The 19,401-nt window shown below is 42.6% G+C and overlaps 1 protein-coding gene across 5 annotated transcripts in view; it reads left to right on the top strand.

Moving 5' to 3' along the window:
* ARHGEF3 (Rho guanine nucleotide exchange factor 3) overlaps positions 1–19,401 on the top strand; it is a 442,548-nt gene that overhangs the window by 364,715 nt on the left and 58,432 nt on the right. Inside the window, exon 1 of one of the 5 annotated variants that reach the window (XM_089681899.1) lies at positions 10,998–11,327. The exons of the other annotated variants lie outside the window; for them this stretch is intronic. Coding sequence (XP_089538025.1) covers positions 11,241–11,327 — 87 coding nt within the window. The 5' untranslated portion in view covers positions 10,998–11,240. Of the gene's footprint in view, positions 1–10,997; positions 11,328–19,401 lie in introns of those variants that run through there. 5 annotated transcript variants of the gene reach the window in all.

Here is a 19,401-nt window from a genome sequence, read left to right as displayed (position 1 = left end):
TAGATTTAGAGAAGGGAATAATTGAGACCCCTTCCATCTTTTTTGACTGTGTGTGTCCCCTCAAGGAATTGTTCCTTTACTTCTTGTCCCTCAGCCAAAACAGAAAGTGACAAGCAAATCTCTTCCCTCTTGTACTGGATGTACACAGGTTTTTTTTTTTTCTATTGAGACACTAATAGAATATACTATCTAACAGAATATACTATCGGAATACACTAATCAGCAGCTGTAGCCACTAATCAAGGAAAATCAATTAAACAATTGACTTCCGTTGAGCAGGGGAGTCCACACACTGATCAAAGTTCAGCCAATCTGCAGTTCTCCAGTTTTAGGCTCTGTTCACATATATGCATTTTGCATTTGATGCTTTCTCCAGTGCCTTTTGCAGTTTGTTTTGCATTTTTCTACACTTGTTTTTGCCATGTTTTACCGCATTTTGTGTTTTGTTCACTTTTTTTTTTTTGCTGGACAGAATAAAAATGCAAAACGTGGCAAAAACGCACTACCATGCATTACAACAGCTTCTCCATTGAACTCTTATTGTAGCAAAAATGCTGCTTTTTGCTTTTAAAAAAGTCCCTGACCCTTTCCAAAAACACAGCAGCTCAAAAAAGCATCAAATGGGTTTCAAGCTGCACAATTCTTAAGGCTTGCTTGTGAAGAAGTAAACAGAATGAACTGCCCCAAAGCGTGTAAGTCACAGTTCAATAAAGGTCTATTTCTTAATTGTAATCATCTGGGTTTGAATCAGAAATTCACATGAAGCCACACAAAAAACCTTCTGTCTTATGGCATATGAGGTCATCGGGATGTGTGCTATAGTGGTGTTTGTTACATTTTAAAATAATCATTTTGTTGAATATAAACCACTTTAAAGAGACACAAATTAAAATAAAAAAAACTTAAATCAGTAGGGTATACAATCACTCTAAGAAATGTGCCGTTCCATGACCGTGTTTGGTGCTTTCAGCAAGGACTCTGGGTAATAATCTGTTAGCTACAAAACTCCAGACTCAGACTTTAGTATTACCTCATATCCAAGGGAGTCATTATACCCAGAGCCGACCATGCGACTACTTTTGGGCCCAGCAGCGTGGGAAGCCCAGGGCTGTCTGGTTGTAGATCGAGCCAGCAATAACCATTGGCAAGTACATTTAGTAAAATGAATGTGTACAGTTATTGTTCTAGAATTCAGTAGTAGGAATCATTTTAAAGTTGAACTCCAGGGAAAGTAAAAAATCTCCCTTGCAGTGCTCATTTAGGCCTGAGGGAACAAGAAAAGCCCTTTTACTTCTCCGATCCTCTGCTCCCACAGGCTACCCCCATGCTGTAAGACCGATGCTCGAAGTCTTTTCTCCCCTATGCTCTGGTGGTCACAAGTCCTCTGACACAATTAAAACCCCCCACCTCACCCCCTCACTCTCTGCCCGCATCGCCCACCTCCTAAACGACATATCAGACTGGATGTCGCTCCATTTCCTCAAACTTAACTTATCCAAAACCGAGCTCCTGGTCTTCCCCCATCCTCTCCATCACTACTAACAACGCCACCATCTCGCCCACCCCACATGCCAAAGTCCTGGGTGTCACCCTGGACTCCCACCTCTCCTTCCTACCCCACATCCAACTGCTATCTAGATCTTGCAGGCTCCACCTCCGCAACATCTCCAAGATACGCACATTCCTCACCCCAGACACCACCAAACAACTCGTACACTCCCTCATCATCTCACGCCTGGACTATTGCAATTCCCTTCTCACTGGCCTACCCAAACGATTGCTATCCCCTCTCCAGTCGATCCTAAACTCAGCGGCTAGACTCATCCACCTCACCAACCACTCCACATCTGCCTCCCCCCTCTGCCAATCCCTTCATTGGCTCCCGATTCAGACTGCTAACTCTGACCTACAAAGCCATTCACAACGCTGCCCCAAACTACATAGCTGACCTGATACCCAAATACTACCCTACCCGTGCCCTCCGCTCCTTACAGGACCTCCTACTCTCTAGATTCCTGGTCTCCTCCTCCTACGCCCGATTGCAGGACTTCTCTAGGACTTCTCCCATCCTCTGGAACTCCCTACCCCAATCCATCAGACTGTCACCTACCCTCCTCACTTTTAGGTGCAGCATGAAAACCCTCCTCTTCAGGGAAGCCTACCCCAACCTCACCTAACCCCACCTAACAACTAACCTCCTCCACTCCATCCCCCACAGCCATTTTATCTTGTACCACCTTCCCCTCCCTCCTAGATTGTAAGCTCAAAAAAGCAGGGCCCTCGAACCCTCGTGTATTGTATTGTTACTGTCTTGTCTCATGTTCTGTCCCCCTTGCTACTGTACAGCGCTGAGCAAACCCTATGGTGCTATATAAATACTGTATAATAATAATAATAATAATAAAACCAATGCAGCATCCAAATTCCTGCATTGCATGTGATAAAACGTCCATGGCTGAAGCATAGGGAAGCAATGGCTGTTGCAGGAGTGTATTGGGTAAGTAAAATGGCTTTTCCCATCTCCTAGACCAGTGGTCTCCAAACTGCAGCCCACAGGCCAGAAACAACCCTTTGCTTGTCTTTATCCAGCCCTTGGGGCACTATTCCTCCCACTGAAACCAACCATACATCCCTTTTCCGTCCACTTACACCAACAGTGGGGCATAAATTCTCCCACTGAAATGATGGAACACTATTTCTCCCACTGACACCAATGATGGGGAACCATTCCTCCAACTGACACCAATGATGGGGTGCTATTCCTACCATTGGCAGCAACAATGAGGTACTATTAGTTCCATCATCATCGAAAGAAGGGCACTATTCCTCCCTTTCACAAAACACGATGAGGCACCATTCCATCCATTGACACCAAAGTGGAGCGTAATTCCTCACACCAATACCAACAACAATAACACCAATGTGGGGTCACTATTGCTCTCACTTACGCCAACAACGGGGAACTCTTTTTCCCACTGAAACCAACATTGGGCCAATTTTTCTCCCACTGACACCAACAATGGGACCCTATTCCTTCCACTAATATTAATTATGGGGCAATATTCCTACCACTATAACCAATGATGGGGCACTATTCCTCCCACAACAGAGCACTATTTCTTCCTCCCACTGACACCAACAGTGGTGCACTATTCCTCCAACTGACACCAACAGTGGTGCACTATTCCGACCACTGACACCAGCGATGGGGCACTATTCCGCCCACTGACACCAATAATGGGGCACTATTCCACAGTGGTTAAATGGTTAGCACTTCCGCCTGGCAGTACTAGGGTCGTTGGTTCGAATCCCAGCCACGGCACCACCTGCCTGGAGTTTGCATGTTCTCCCTGTGCCTGTGTGGGTTTCCTCCGGGTACTCCAGTTTCCTCCCGCAGTCCAAAGACATGCTGGTAGGTTAATTGGATCCTGTCTAAATTGTCCCTGGTATGTGTATGTATGAATGTAAGTTAGGGACTTTAGATTGTACACCCCTTGAGGGTTAGGGACTGATGTGAATGTACAATATATATGTAAAGTGCTGCGTAAATTGACGGCACTATATAAGTACCTGAAATAAATAAATTCCTTCATCCTACTGAGCACGGGTGCTATGTAATTTGTTTACTTCTGCTGACCATCAAGCCTGAGACATTGTTTACTCCCACTGATGTTGAGGAATCTTCAAATCCAACTGGCCACAGCCCAGCCCCCTAAAGTCTGAAGGAAAGTAAACTGGCCCTTTGTTTAGAAAGTTTGGAGACCTCTGCCCTAGACCTAAATGAGCATTGGACCCTTCCAGTGTATGGGACATCTCCACTGTAAAGAGAAATTTTTGTTTTCCCTGGAGTTGGGCTTCAAGGTAAACCTGTACTGATGGAAGCAGGTAGGCCACCATTATGGGCATAAGTGTATAATGTGCATGAGCATCCAGAACCCCTTAAAAACTTCCTTATGACCCAAAACTGCTGCATACAACCATCCATGCACCAATACTTGCATAAAGCATGCACATGCCCCAAACGCAGACAGTCTAAGCAGGACAGAAGGTGATTTTGCCATGGGCCTCATATAGTTGTGCTACTCTGCAATACTTATGTAAGTTCAATCCGGCTCTGTGAGAAAAGACATGGGAAGCAACTATTTTCTTGTGTTCTTCAATGGTTGTGTGTGAACTTGCTGACCTTTGGACAATTGCTGTTGTGTTTACTCATCACATTCTGGCTTGACAACTTGTAGCTGTCTAAAGATTTAGGTAACACTTAGGGGGGAGAGTGATGATAATTACACTTGCATTGTACATACTGACATTTGACTTACTGTAGCGAGTTATATCAGAATACTTATGTTAGATGGATGTGAACTTTGTTGAAGGAGAACTTAACTGGTTGGTGACACCTCTATTTTAACGTGGTCTCTAAAGGCCCAAATCTAGAAAACTGATGTACCGAAGCTTGCTATATACAAACTCAGGTTTGATTTCAGGAGTTAAAAACAGTAAATTACCAGGGTCGGACTGACCATTTGGAAACTCGGGCACTGCCCGAGGGCCCGGGGTCAGTAGGGGGCCCCATGAGATGCCCCTGGTACCTTTTTCATAGGCTTTTTTTGAGCTTGGGCAAGGACACGGGCCCCATGATCCCCTATTGCCCAGGGGCCCTATGAGTTGTCAGTCCGCACCTGTAAATGACCAAAAGTATGCAATGCAGCTGCTCAACATCCCCACCAAACTTCCAAAATGTTTAGGCAACCAAAGAAAACCTTCATGGTAACTGTATATAGTGTGTGTTAGATGTTTAAAAGAAAAGTTTGGGATTTTTTTTGTTAAATTTATACTTGCCTTGGTGGATGCAGCATCAATTGCGCAGTCATGCAACGCTGCACCCAAATTAAATTTACTTTCTTTTTTTTCCGCAAATAGAGCTTTCTTTTGGTGATTTTTGATCACCTCTGCAGTTTTTATTTTTTGCATTATAAACAAAAAAAGACAGGCAATTAAAAAAAAAAACAAAACAATATTTTTGACTTTTAGTTATTAAATGCGTCCAGTAAACAAATTTAAAAAATCAAATTTTGTCATAAATTTGTATTTTGCTACATGTCTATGCTAAAAAAATCCCAATACGTGTAAATTAATTGGTTTACGTAAAAGTTATAGCGTTTACAAATGGCGGTACAGATACTTGAATTTCCGAAGAGACAAACTCCAAAATTTTTCTCGTATGAGAACAGAACTATTTTCCTTTTAATGTGTATGGTTTTTGTACGAGAAAAATCAGGTAAAAAAGACTGAACATGATCAGAAACAATAAACAACAAAAAAAGCCTTTGTTGTATGAGAATTGTCATACAATTAGCACCCTCCTCAGTTTCGACCTGCTGTGCAACATCGAGGAAAACTGGACGATCATATGTCTGACTTTCTTATAGTGTGTACAGGGGCGGACTGACCATTTGGAAACTCGGGCACTGCCCGAGGGCACGGGGTTAGTAGAGGTCCCCGAGAGATGCCCCTGGTACCTTTTTCATAGGCTTTTTTGAGTTTGGGCAAGGACACAGGAACCCCATGATCCTTTATTGCCCGGGGGCCCCATGAGTTGTCAGTCCGCCCCTGAGTGTGTACTGGGATTCACTCTCGGTCAGATCTTTCTGCCAATTACCCATTCTGTTCCACATTTTTTTCACATGCATTTTCAGGTCAGTCTGGTGTGAATGTGCCCTAACTCTCTGAATTTTCTATATTTTACTAGTATTTGTTTGGCAGGTCAATTCTAATCTGGTAGAGAAAAGAGCAAAAAGTTGCATTTTAAAATGTATCTATAGCCAATTTAAAAATAAAAATCTGGATAAAGTGGGGAAAGGTTGAATCCACTGACAGCTGACAGTTGGGTACACGTGGTCCAAATATCGGCCGGTTCAGCAGGAACTGGCTGAGATTTGGACCATGTATACAGCTGTCCTTCCAACAAAAGCCATTCTAGGGACTTTTGTCAAGGGAGCATTCTGGAAAGCCAGTATAAGATCAGTGCTTGCTGATTGCAGGGACAGAATACAAAGGCACAGTGGAAAAGATCACTTAGTACAGCGCCCTCAGACCCAGCCCACTAGGTTGAACGAAAAAAAAAAAACTCTGTGTGTACCAGGCTTTACACTTGTGTTGGTCTCTGAAAAGTGATTCACATTGGCGGTACAGAATTGTTTGACCAGCATTCAGGAGGCGACGATATCACCTCCACCATGTCGTGTTTTTTTTTGTTTTTTTAGTGAAATGGGGTTTTTAAATGGGAATAACATGCTGAAACCTTGAGCCTAGCTCTTGGCTTGCATTTGCTGGATAGCCCCATTAACTTGAATGGGGGTATAACTTTTTCCACAGCTGAGAAGCAAAGCATTACAGTCACTGCTTGTGTACAATTCCATCTTGCCGCTGTGTTATTTTAACCACTTGACCTCCTGAGGATTTACCCCCCTTAATGACCAGGCCTCTTTTTGCTACTCGGCGCTGCACTAATTCAACTGATAATTGCGCGGTCATGCAATGCTGTACCCAAACGAAATTTACGTCCTTTTTTTCACACAAATAGAGCTTTCTTTCGGTGTAATTTGATCATCTGTGCGCTTTTTATTTTTCACGCTATAAACAAAAAAAGACCAAAAATTTTGAATAAAAACAATATTTTTTACTTTTCAGCTATAAAAAATATATAGTAAAATCAAAGTTGGTTATAAATTTAGGCCAAAATGTATTCTGCTACATGTTTTTGGTAAAAAAAATCCCAATAAGTGTATATTGATTGCTTTGTGTGGAAGTTATAGCGTCTACAAACTATGGTATAAATACTGCAATTTACGCCATTTTTCTGCTATACAGCGCTGCGCTAGTTTAACAGACAATTGCGCGGTCATGCAATACGATACATAAATTAAATTTACATCCTTTTTTTCCCCACAAATTGAGCTTTCTTTCGGTGGTATTTGATCGCCTGTGCGGTTTTTATTTTTTGCGCTATAAAAAAAAAGGCTGACAATTTTGAGGAAAAAAAAACAATATTTTGGACTTTTTGCTATAAAACATGTCCAGTAAAAAAAAATGCAAAAATCAAATTTAGTCATAAATTTCTGCCAAAATGTATTCTGCGACATGTCTTTGCTAAAAAAAACCAATACGTGTAAATTAATTGGTTTACGTGAAAGTTATAGCGTTTACAAATGGCGGGAAAGATACTGGGATTTTTAATTTTTTTTATACTAATAATGGCGGCGATCAGCGACATATGGCGGCGATCAGGGACTTATGGCGGCGATCAGCGACTTATGGCGGGACTGCGGGACTGTGGCGGAAATTTTGACACTGGGGGGGAACTGACTTGGGGTCACTGACATCCCCAGTGACACCAATACAGTGATCAGTGAAAAAAAACCCCACTGATACTGTACTAATGTCACTGGGGAGGAAGGGGTTAACATATTTAGAGTTTATTGTGTAAGGGGAGTGTTTTACTAGGGGGCGGGGGTGTGTGCTGGAGGGGGGGGGAGGGAGGGGGGAGCTGATCGAGGGAGAGAAATTCTTCTCTCCTTCTTCAGCTTGTCGGGGAACTGTCACAGAGCAGGGCTGTGTGTAAACAATGCAGCTCTGCTCTGTGTCAGTGATAACAGCTCATCGCGGGAAAAGGGCCGGTAAAAACCGGCCGTGACCCGGCGGCTGACACCCGCTGCGGACACCCGCGGGACAGGCAGGGCGGGCGCGCGCCCCCTACCTGTTTTGCGGAGGCCCGTTTTAAAACGTCGTTTTGCCTACGAGCGCCGCCCTGCCGCCGTTTATAGGCGGTGGCTGGGCGGCAAGTGGTTAAGTCATTAAATGGTAAAACAATACTACCTTTTTTTTTTTCTATTGAATATGTGGGTTATGTTTTGCGTGGGTATGGGCTCACAACCTTGGATACAGACAGAGCAAGGGCTGATGCTTCCACCAGGAAAAGTAGGCGACCGCCTAGGGCGCACTGCCACCTAGGAGTGCTTGGGCACAGCACAGGCCAGCACTCTTTTTTGCCATGTCATGAATGATCCTTCAGCTGAGGGAAGGGGCGGCAGAGGGGAGAAAGAAAGGACAGAGGAAAATGCCAGGTGTCTGGGGCCAGTGTAGCAGCATAGCTGCAGCCCCAGTGTTCCTCTCAGACTCAGTCCCTTACTGCAAGTAGGCTGGTGGCTGCTGATCACTGTGGAGCTCCAGCCCTTCTCTCCCCATTCATCAGCAGAGGCAAAGCTGTGCCTGTGGAGGAAGATAATGTCTGACTCTGATGTCTGAGTGTGACCTGGCTGGCCATCCATCACATGTGCAATGTGTCAGTAAGTGATGACATCATCACGATCCCACAGCCTGCTCTTTAGTGCCAGCTTGGCCTGCTATTCTTTGTCACATGTGCGTATTAAAAATACTGAACAGCAATACAGATTTCTATCATTTTTCTTTACTGATCTATATGTAGCGCATGTTTACCTGCCTGTGTATACAGGCACGTTGAAAACACTGACCTGCATTTACATCTGTGGAAAAAAAAAAAGGCATGTATGCCTAAGGCCTCATTCACACAGCTGTAATAAACGCATTGACAAGGGTTTTTTATTTAAGGATCTGATCAAATCTGCATTGTTTTCACAGGTACTTAAATGTACTGCATTTATATCTATAAGGACCCATTTACACCAGAAACTGCAAGAAACTGCATTTTTTCCCCTTGTACCTGTGCATGCATTTGATGCACATCTCACGTGCAGTTGACGCGTTTTTATATTTGCATTTGTCCTGTGAGGTCACTTCCTCCCTCTTTCTTGCTTCGGGCTTCTATGTGCACTATGATGCATTGCAGTGCGTTTGCATGCGGTTTTGTGGTGCAGAAAAATGCAGCATTCTGTACTATTCTGTGCTGCACTGCTCTGGTGTGAACTATGCCCATTGAATAGTCTGGATTTTGGACTGTCTATGCAGTTGGCGTGCAATCCAATACAGCAAACTGCATTCCACTGTGTTCAGTGTGAAAGGGCCCTAAATCCAAAAATCTGCATCAAAGGACATGCATATACACATATACTATTGAAAAAACAAAGAAGACAATATTTACGCATTAAAAAACATCTATTTGCTGATCTTTTATGCTGGAACTTTTGTTCCTTGTCTAGTGATCAGTAAACTTTTTACAGCTGTGTTAGGGCCATGTGAATGTAGCCTAAAAATGCATTTTTATGCAGCAGTGTGCAAGAGGCCAAGCCAGGTGTACAACCGCACCCAGCCATTTGGTACTTGGTTGTAGGCAGCAGCTGTGCAGGAATATGCCCCTCTATTACGTTGTATGCCAAAGAGTGCCCATGTGCATGAGTCACTAGTGCAAAGAAAATATCACTGACCATACTCAACTCTCCTGAGACAGATATAGAGACCAGGCAGGGGTTCTAACCCTTGTCTGCACCAAAACTAGAACAGAACTACATCATGGTTTAGTAAAGTGCATTTTGGTTTCTTTAGGGCTATCACCCCATCAGCCAATGGTCTCCAAACTGCAGCCCCGGGGCCAGATGTGGCCCTTTGCATGCCTTTATCTGGCCCTTGGGGCTCTATTCTGCCAACTGTCACCAGTGATGGAGCACGATTCCCTCTACTGACACCATCAATGGGGCATTATACTTCTCATTGATATCAACAATGGGGCACTATTATTCTCACTGATAACAACGGGGCACTATTATTATCACTGATATCAACAATGGAGCACTATCACTCTCACTGATATCAACAGTGGGGCACTATCACTCTCACTGATATCAACAGTGGGGCACTATCACTCTCACTGATATCAACAGTGGGGCACTATCACTCTCACTGATATCAACAGTGGGGCACTATCACTCTCACTGATATCAACAATGGGGCACTATCACTCTCACTGATATCAACAATGGGGCACTATTACTCTCACTGATATCAACAGTGGGGCGCTATTACTCTCACTGATATTAACAGTGGGGCGCTATTACTCTCACTGATATTAACAGTGGGGCGCTATTACTCTCACTGATATCAACAGTGGGGCGCTATTACTCTCACTGATATCAACAGTGGGGCACTATTACTCTCACTGATATTAACAGTGGGGCACTATTACTCTCACTGATATTAACAGTGGGGTACTATTATTCTCACTGATATCAACAGTGGGGCACTATTACTATCACTGATATCAACAGTGAGGCACTATTATTTTCATTGATATCAATTGGGCACTATTATTCTTACTGATATCAACAATGGGGCACTATTACTCTCACTGATATCAAGGGTGGGGCACTATTACTCTCACTGATATCAACGGTGGGGCATTATTACTCTCTCTCATATAAACAGTGGGGCACTATTACTCTCACTGATATCAACAATGGGGCACTATTACTATCACTGATATCAACAGTGAGGTACTATTATTTTCATTGATATCAATTGGGCACTATTATTCTTACTGAAATCAACAATGGGGCACTATTACTCTCACTGATATCAACGATGGGGCACTATTACTCTCACTGATATCAACGATGGGGCACTATTACTCTCACTGATATCAACGATGGGGCACCATTACTCTCACTGATATCAACGATGGGGCACCATTACTCTCACTGATATCAACGATGGGGCACTATTCCTTCTATTAAAACCAATGATGGGCACTGATGCCAGGGCTTTTCCACTCCCACCGGCTACATTCCGGCCCCCCTACAGTCTGAAGGACAGTAAACTGGCCCTTTGCTTGTACAGTTTGGAGACTCTGCCATAAGCTAATTTTCTGAAAACTGAAGTGTTGGTTCTGGAGGCACTTTAACCTGTCAAAGCTGCAAGAAGTAATCCCTGCCCCCTCCCCACAGAGCAGGAGGGACAGCACAGGAGTGCTATCAGTACAATCGGTGTGCAGGGAAGTAGTCAGCTCTGCAGGTTCTCCGATCTGTTGTCAGTGTGGAGGAGGAGGACGAGGAGGAGGGACCTGTGCGATCAGTGCGGTGTAGTGTTTCGACTGCTGACACCGTAATCCTCGGTGCTCCCCTCCTCCCCGCACTCAGCCGGGTGATGAGATCGCAGCGCTGGACTGGACAGGCTCGCCGCACTCCGGCTGCACCCTGGAGCTGAGGCTGAGCGTTCACCTTACCGATCCCCGCTCAGGATCCACTGTGACCACCCAAAGCCCCGAAGCCACCATGGTGGCGAAGGATTACCCCTTCTACCTGACCGTCAGGAGGGTCAACCTCACTCTGGAGGTGAAGACTACAGCCAAAGCCAGCGAGGTAGGGAGCATGGTATAGTGTATGGGGCATGGTAGGGATCGGGGTCCGGCGTGGGGAATGGTTCCCGAGGTCCGGGGTGAACTTTCTATACAGAGAGGAAATGAAGGAGACTGAAAAGTTCCATTATATCTTGGACTTAGTCCAGAATGTCTGCTTCATACAGAGACCTCCAGTCTGAGATCTGGGCTCTTGGTCCGTGAATGATTACTGGGAATAGAAGTTGTGACAGTGAGATGATCATGTATTCAGAGAGAGTAAGATAGCTTCCCTTTCTGGAAATGCTGCTTGCTTGGCTGTCTTGCTGGTCCAGTGGCTTCATACAGAGCCAGATTCTGAGTAGATGCTTTTGGCTTCAGTGCCCAGTGAGGTGTACCCTTACCTATTCTCTATATAACAAAGCCTATGGCAAAGGTGCCTACCCAAGCTTGCCTGTCTTTTGCATAGTAATTCCTATAGAAAGGGAACCTACCCAACCTTACCTATGCTCCACATAGCAATTCCTTAGGCAAGGATACCTACCCAGCCTTCCTTATCCTTCACCTAGAACTTCCAATGACAAGTCTGTCTACTCAATCTTACCTATTCTTTACATACCAATTTCTATAACAAGGGATACCCAACCTTCCCTCTCTTGCACCTAGAATTTCCAATGACAAGTGTGTCTACTCAGTCTTACCTATTCTTTACGTACCAATTTCTTTAGGAAGGGTGCATACCCAACCTTCCCTATCCTTCACCTAGAACTTCCAATGACAAGTATGTCTACTCAACATTACCTATTTACATACCAATTTCTATAGCAAGGGTGCATACCCAACCTTGCCTATCCTTCACCTAGAACTTCCAATGACAAGTGTGTCTATTTGACCTTACCTATTCTTCACTTACCAATTTCTATAGCAAGTGTGCCTACCCAACCTTACCTTTTCCTTCATATAGCAATTCCTATGGCACAGTGCCTACCCAACCTTATCTACTCTTAGCATAGCAATTCTATGGCAAGGGTGCCTACCCAACCTTACCTATCCTTCACATAGCAATTCGTATGGCAAGGGTGCTTACCCAACCGTACCTATCCTTCACATAGCAATTCCTATGGCACGGTGCCTACCCAACCTCACCTATCCTTCACATAGCAATTCTTATGGCAAGGGTGCCTGCCCAACCTTACCTATCCTTCATATAGCAATTCCTATGGCAAGGACACTTACCCAACATTATCTCTTCATCACACAACAATTTTATGATAAGGGTGCCTACCTATCCTTGCCTATCCTTCGCATAGCAATTCCTTTTGCAAGCATGCCCGCCCAACTTTATCTATCCTTCACATAGTAATTCCTATGGCAAGGGTGCCTATAAAACCTTACTTAGCCTTCATGCAGGTGCTGCGTTTTTGTTAGGATGGCAGTGGACATTTGCAGCCTGTCATTCGACAAACCTTCAAAAGGGAACATTTTCCAGCAGACCTGCCTGGACAAATCTTTTGCAAGGCTTTACCTGTCAAATGGTTCTAAAGAGTCGCTGGAGCCAAACCTAGTTTTAATTTCCCCTGTAATCTCTTGTCAGTTGTTATAACCTAAACATGTCAGAGAAAATAATCATTTCTTTGAGTTCTTAATCTGCAGTGCATATGAAGCATGCTCATGTTTTGTTATCTTACAGTATATAGCAAAGGTTGTTTATATTCTCTTACCTCTATATTTAGTTTCTTTAGAGAAATCTGTGAGTACAAGTCTTGAATCCTGGATAGGGTCCAGTAGCCAAAAAATCTATAACTGGAAAGGTTACTGCAAAGCTGTATATCTAGTACAGAATTGTATGAATACATTGTGTCCTGTGTGTTTGTAAACAGTCAGAGGAATTTAAATATTGATTCTAGGACCTTGCATACAGAAGAATACATTGTTTGCTATATGAGATACTGGCAACTGTAAATATTTTGTTGCAGACTTTTGAGTTCTTGTTATAAGTTGTCTAGTCAATAGACAGTTTATAACAACTAAAGCTTACCACACACGTTACAATTTGATTGTATGTTCTCCATTAGATCTGCCAATAAAATGTAGTGCAAGGGTCTCCCTGACTGAATACAAATTGATTGGTTAGATTAGATGGGTGCAGGGGCGGACTGACCATTTGGAAACTTGGGCACTGCCCGAGAGCCCAGGGTCAGTAGGGGGCCCCATGAGATGCCCCTGGTACCTTTTTCATAGGCTTTTTTTAGTTTGGGCAAGGACACAGGGGCCCCATGATCCCCTATTGCCTGGGGGCCCCATGAGTTGTCAGTCCGCCCCTGGATGGGTGATCATATTGCACAGTTCTGGTAAATCTAAAGATGATTGTTTGCTCAGATTGTAACATGTATGGTGACCCATACCTGCTTATGAGTGAATGTATTTTACTAAAACTGGAGAGCTCAAAATCTGGTGCAGCTCTGCATAGAAACCATCCAGCTTCCAGATTTTATTTCCAAAGCTTAACTGAACAAGCTGAAATTAGAAGCTGATTGGCTACCATGCACAACTGCACCAGATTCTGAGTGCTCCAGTTTTACCCTAGGTTCACACCTATGCAGGTTGCGTTTGAGCCGTTTTTGACACGTTTTGTGTTTTTTGCATTTCTTTTTTCATTTTTTAAAAAGTTTTCTTGTTGCTAGGCAGATTTAAACCGCATCAAAAACGCAATACATGCTTTTCTGCAGCATTTCCAATTCTAGTCTATAGAAACAAAAATGCAACTTTAAGCGTTCAAAAAAAGTCCCTGACCCTTTCCAAAAAACGCACAGGTGTGAACATGTCCCATAGGAAATCATGTTAAATGTACTGTACTGTGTTTCTACAAAACGCTGCTGAAAACGCTTCAGTCTGAACCTAGGGTTAGTAAATCTTCCCCCATTGTTTCTGTATGTTTGTACAGAGTCTAGTGTGCAATGCAGTCATTGCTGCAGACCAGAGGATTTACACGAAAAGGTTTTTATGTCTTCAAGTTGAACATGTTTTATCTTGTATATTTAATTATGAGCGCTCCACTGAATCCTTGACTGAGGATTGTAAAAATTGTGATCATTTATTAATCTTCACGTTAATGGTTAATAGTGGCTTGTAGAATAAGAAAAAAGCCTCACATGTATAATTTACTCCAGGAAACAATTTATTATAATCTCATTCAGAATATGGATTTTCTTCCTAAATTTTGCTAACTTTTAAAGTGAACCTGCCATAAGAGAAGGATGGGGGCTGCCATAACCAATCACCATGGTGCAAATGCCAGCAGCTTGGCTGTTCTGATTCACTGGCTTTAATACTTTCTGAATCCTGAACCTAGAATAAGTATACAGATCATAAAACTCAGAGGTTCTTAACTGCATATTTGATCTGGTTTGGAGTATGAGCCTGGATTCACATATATGCGGTGCGGTAAATCGCATGTGATTCACACAGGAACCGCACTGCATTTCTGTGCAAATCACATGCGATTTGTGTGCAGTGTGATTGGAGCCATACATTTTGTATGGCTCTAATCGCACCAAAGATGCACAGGACCCTTTTTTTTGGTCCGCACTAGAATCGAATCGCATGAGTATTCACATATATGCAGGGGCGGACTGACCATCTGGAAACTCGGGCACTGCCCGAGGGCCTGGGGTCAGTAGGGGGCCCCATGAGATGCTCCTGGTACCTTTTTCATAGGCTTTTTTGAGTTTGGGAAAGGACACAGGGGCCCCATGATCTCCTATTGCCCGGGGGCCCCATGAGTTGTCAGTCCGCCCCTGCATATCTGCGATCCAATTCTGCACAACGCACTGCGTTTTGCAGACCGCTTTTGGGGTGCTGTTAACTTAGCATACACACCCTCAGCGGTTTGCATAAACTGGGTGTGATTCTGATGCAGTGCGGAATTTGCACTGAAAACGCTGCAAATTCCACACTGCATCAGTGTGAACCAGGGCTTAAAGCAAAAGGGCAATCATGAAGACCAGGCAAGTACTATTTTCAGAATGAATGGTCCAGAATGATAACTTATCTGTCTCATAACTTGATTCTAATAGGCATACAATGGTCATTAGTGAATAAGGCTGGTTTTATAATGTGCACCCGTTATGGCTATAGGGTACCAGGTTGATACCCTGACCAACTGTTTTTGGGAAATGGATGCTGTTTATTTGAGATAGGACTAGTTCTTGTGAATGATGTCCTTATATATAAACATGAACGCTTGGCCTGTACAAGCAAGATTGTTCTTATATAAATCACTTTGGAAAACCATGTCATGTGAATTTACTTTATATAGGTAGGTTTGACAGGTAGTTCCAAGAATACTCTACATGGGTGTGAGCTAATGAACTAAATGCCTCAGTACACATTAGTGCTCTGTGAAGTGTTCATGTCACTTTACACTGCGGTATGCTGGCAAGAATGTTGCCTACAGCATTTAGGTTGCTTCCGATGCTGCAGGCTCATTCATTAACATTGCTTCTGTTCCTGCTGGAAAAGTGATACTCAGCTGTGCTGATCACGGCTTGGATATGCTTCCAGGTTTAACGCTCATGTGTATGAGCCTAGGCTAAACTCTACATGAGTTTTTAGGGTCCTTTCTCACGGGTGTTCCGTATGTCCGTTTTTCATCTGTCTGTTTACGGATGAAAAACAGACACCCATGTATTTCTGTGGACTAGCGGATGTAAACGGATGACCATCTGTTTAAATCCATTAATGTCAGCATCCGTTAACATCCGTTTTTTTGAACAGAAGAAAATCTCTACTCTTCTTCCGTTTATATAAAAAAAAAAAAAAAAAGGAACGCATGTAAATGGATGTAAACGGACACATGGTCCGTTTTTGCATTGGTAAAAGATGTAAAAAACTGACGAAAAACCTGATGGAAAAACTGATTTTGTTTTTTTCTTTGAAAAAACATGACTGAACTAATGAAAAAAACTGAACGCCTGTGTGAAAGGCCCCTAATCACTTGCTAGAGTTTTAAATCTTTCACAGCTACCTCATCTGGTTTTAACTAAACCTGAATGTAGATCCCTCCCAATGTTCTGTACGCTCACAAGCTGTGAAGGTGGTTTTGAGTTGTGAGCACTTTGTAGAGAGGTGGTGCTAGGGCTGCTGCCAGGCACTGCCTTGTACAGTATCTACTTTTGCTCTGACCATCAGTGCATGCTGTGAAATATTTGTAACAGTTTTTTTGTAGAAGAAAAATACAACATTGTACCAGCAAGCAGCAGTTTGTTTATATAGTGGCCGCATATTCAAGAGCACTTTATGGAGAACATGAACCGTGCGCCAAGTCGTAGAAGAAGCTTACAATTTTATTGTCCAACCACAATCGCACATAAACTACTGGTCATGAGCCAAATAGCCTACAAGGAGAACTAGAGCACCAAGTGTCAACCTTTACAAACATGTGGACTACTTTCATATCCCATACGCATAGTGGTACTAATCCAGTTCCGAAGGACAGATAGTTGCACCTTACCAGCGCAGTAAACGCTAGTACACACAATGAGAAAATCGGATGTAAAATACCACATTCCGAGCGATCGTCCAATAATCTGATAGTTGGTACACAGCTTTTGAGAGCCAATCATGACCGTTTATGTGAAATTATCCGAATGGACAAGCGAGAATTTTTCTCTTACGATAACAAAACAAATGATTTTCATTCAAGTAAAGCAATTGTCCATAAAAAAATCGAGTGACCAAGACCACACGTGCTCAGAAACAGAAGAATACAATACATTACATCATCACAGTTTTATTCTGTTTTATGAGAATTTTCATAATTCTCATAACCTATTCTTTTTCTATATGAGACTAGCATGCAAACAAATGGACGATCATTCATCCCACATCTCTTAGATTGTAAATTCCGAGGAGCAGGGCCCTCCTAATCCTCTTGTATTGAACTGTATCGTTGCTGTATTGTCTCCCTTTATATTGTAAAGTGCTGAGCAAACTGTTGGTGCTATATAAATCCTGTATGCTAATAATGTTCTCATTGTGTGTATGAGGCTTAAGGCAGTAGAGTTAAAAAAAAAAATTAATCCCTGCACATCCATTACTTATTAGCCCTGTGATCTATTTTTGATGAAACGTGTTTTGTCTGTCTACTTATAACTTCCTACGCCAGCTCCTAAACCTCCCCTTTTACCCCTCACTTTCATTTGTTCAGCAAGAGCAGTGCTTGTTGTGGTCACATGTGCCGCTCTATGCAAACTGCAAATGCCTTAGTCCTTCTTAGGAGTGAGCAAGAGATGGTGGCTATGTTCCTACATACCGTTGGACCATGAAGAATGAACGTAGCCACCCTCCAACAGGAAGTCAGATCACAGCAGGAAAAAAAAGGAATTTGGAGGAGGTTGAGAGCAAGAAAAGGTATTTTTTTAGTTAATATTATATACATGAATACATTTTTTTTTTCTTTTCAAAACCAGAGTTTAGTGTCAACCTATCCACATTGCTGTGCAGTGTGTTGCATAGTAGGATAGTGCCCATGGGCTGTGCAGTAGGCTAGCCATTCATGAGAAGATTTATTTCCCTTTATAAAGGTGACATTTTCAAATAAAAAAAATGAATTATTGTTGGTATTCATATCCCCCTTATTCTCCCCCCCTATATTTGGAGAACCTCCTTGTCATAATTGCTCCTCTGCTGTACAAAAAGCCATAATCATATTGATATAGGGTGGTGGGTTGCATTACTCTTGACCAGTATTACTTGTGCCAAAACTAGAACTCTGGAGATAGTGGTCGTGTTGACTGCTATGGAATACATAACTGACACTTGAACACGATTGCTGAGTTTCAGACTCATTATTTCTGTTCTTGTATGTTTAGGGCAGGTTGAAACTAGTGTTGCATATTTGCTCAAAGCCATTAGTTTGAGGATAGTTGCCACCTGATTCATTTCTCAACATTTGTTTGAGATAATGGAAAACAGACAATCATGCGTTGCACATTTCTAACCTGTTTTGTATATTTCCTTTCGGAGATTTTTGCTGTTTTGAGGGTATATTCGTAATTGCTTCTAGCACATGTGCTGTCCATTTGTTGAAGGAAAGTGTTTACACCATGCATGTCTGTAATAAATAAACCTCAAGTCCTGCCTGTAAGAAGTTTTACTTTTAGTAAACAAGTATAGTCTTTTTAACTTAAAAATATATTTTATTGTGGTAGTATTAGGTTGCGCATATGCTCTGATAATACAATTTTTTCTTTTTTTTTCTTTTTAGTACACAGAAAAGCATGTAAAGAATGTTAGTTTTGCTAGGTCAGCTTTGATTTAAGGTGTGGTAAAAAAGACAGCAACTTCTTTTTGTCTGTCATTTTGGCACTAATTTATTTATCTTTAGAAGGAAGCTTTGGTTTCCCCAAATGCCTTATAAGTAAACTTAATGTATTTTTAATGGCTAAATTTAGTAAAAAAAAAATGCTTTAGAAAAACAGCAAAGGGATGTTACTTTCATTTAATATGAAGGATCCCTTGTGCTGGCTGTACTGGCGAAAAACATCAGTCCTCTGTAACGTTTGTTGTGCTCATTATTATTTTTTTTTTTTTAATTTTTGTTTTGTTTTTTTTAATTACTAAACTGTAAAGCTTGCATCTTGAATTTGCCAATTAAGGGTATCACTTAAAGTGGTTCTGAAGGCGGAACATTTTTTTACCCTAATTCATTCCCTGCATTAAGGTAAAAAATGTGCAGGTATCAGTATTGCCCCCTTCCCCCCCATACTTCAGCGGTCACTCAATCCAGCACTTTGCCCATCTGCAACAGCTCTTATTCCCTCTCCAGTTCTCACAGACTTTGCTGAGGCAGTGGGAGCCATTGGCTGCTGCTGCTGTCAGTGAAATCCTGTGAGCAGAGAGTGGGGGATGGGGCCAGGTCACATTGTATGGGTCAATTATTATCATTATACAGTATTTATATAGCGCCAACAGTTTTTTGCGCATCTCTTTATAATGTATAGCCGTAAATGTTAGTACCACTCAGTACACCATCCAGGCTCGTCCACCCACAGCAGCTTTCAGCCTCCCATAGAGTTTAACAAGCTGCCAGCAGTGGG

The sequence above is a fragment of the Staurois parvus genome, unplaced genomic scaffold, assembly GCF_062004578.1.
Source record: "Staurois parvus isolate SC_StPar_1 unplaced genomic scaffold, SC_StPar_1.0 ptg000282l, whole genome shotgun sequence".
NCBI classification, from domain to species: Eukaryota; Metazoa; Chordata; class Amphibia; order Anura; family Ranidae; genus Staurois; species Staurois parvus.
Note: the sequence above shows the minus strand (reverse complement) of the source record. Positions and strands in the feature narration are given on the sequence as shown.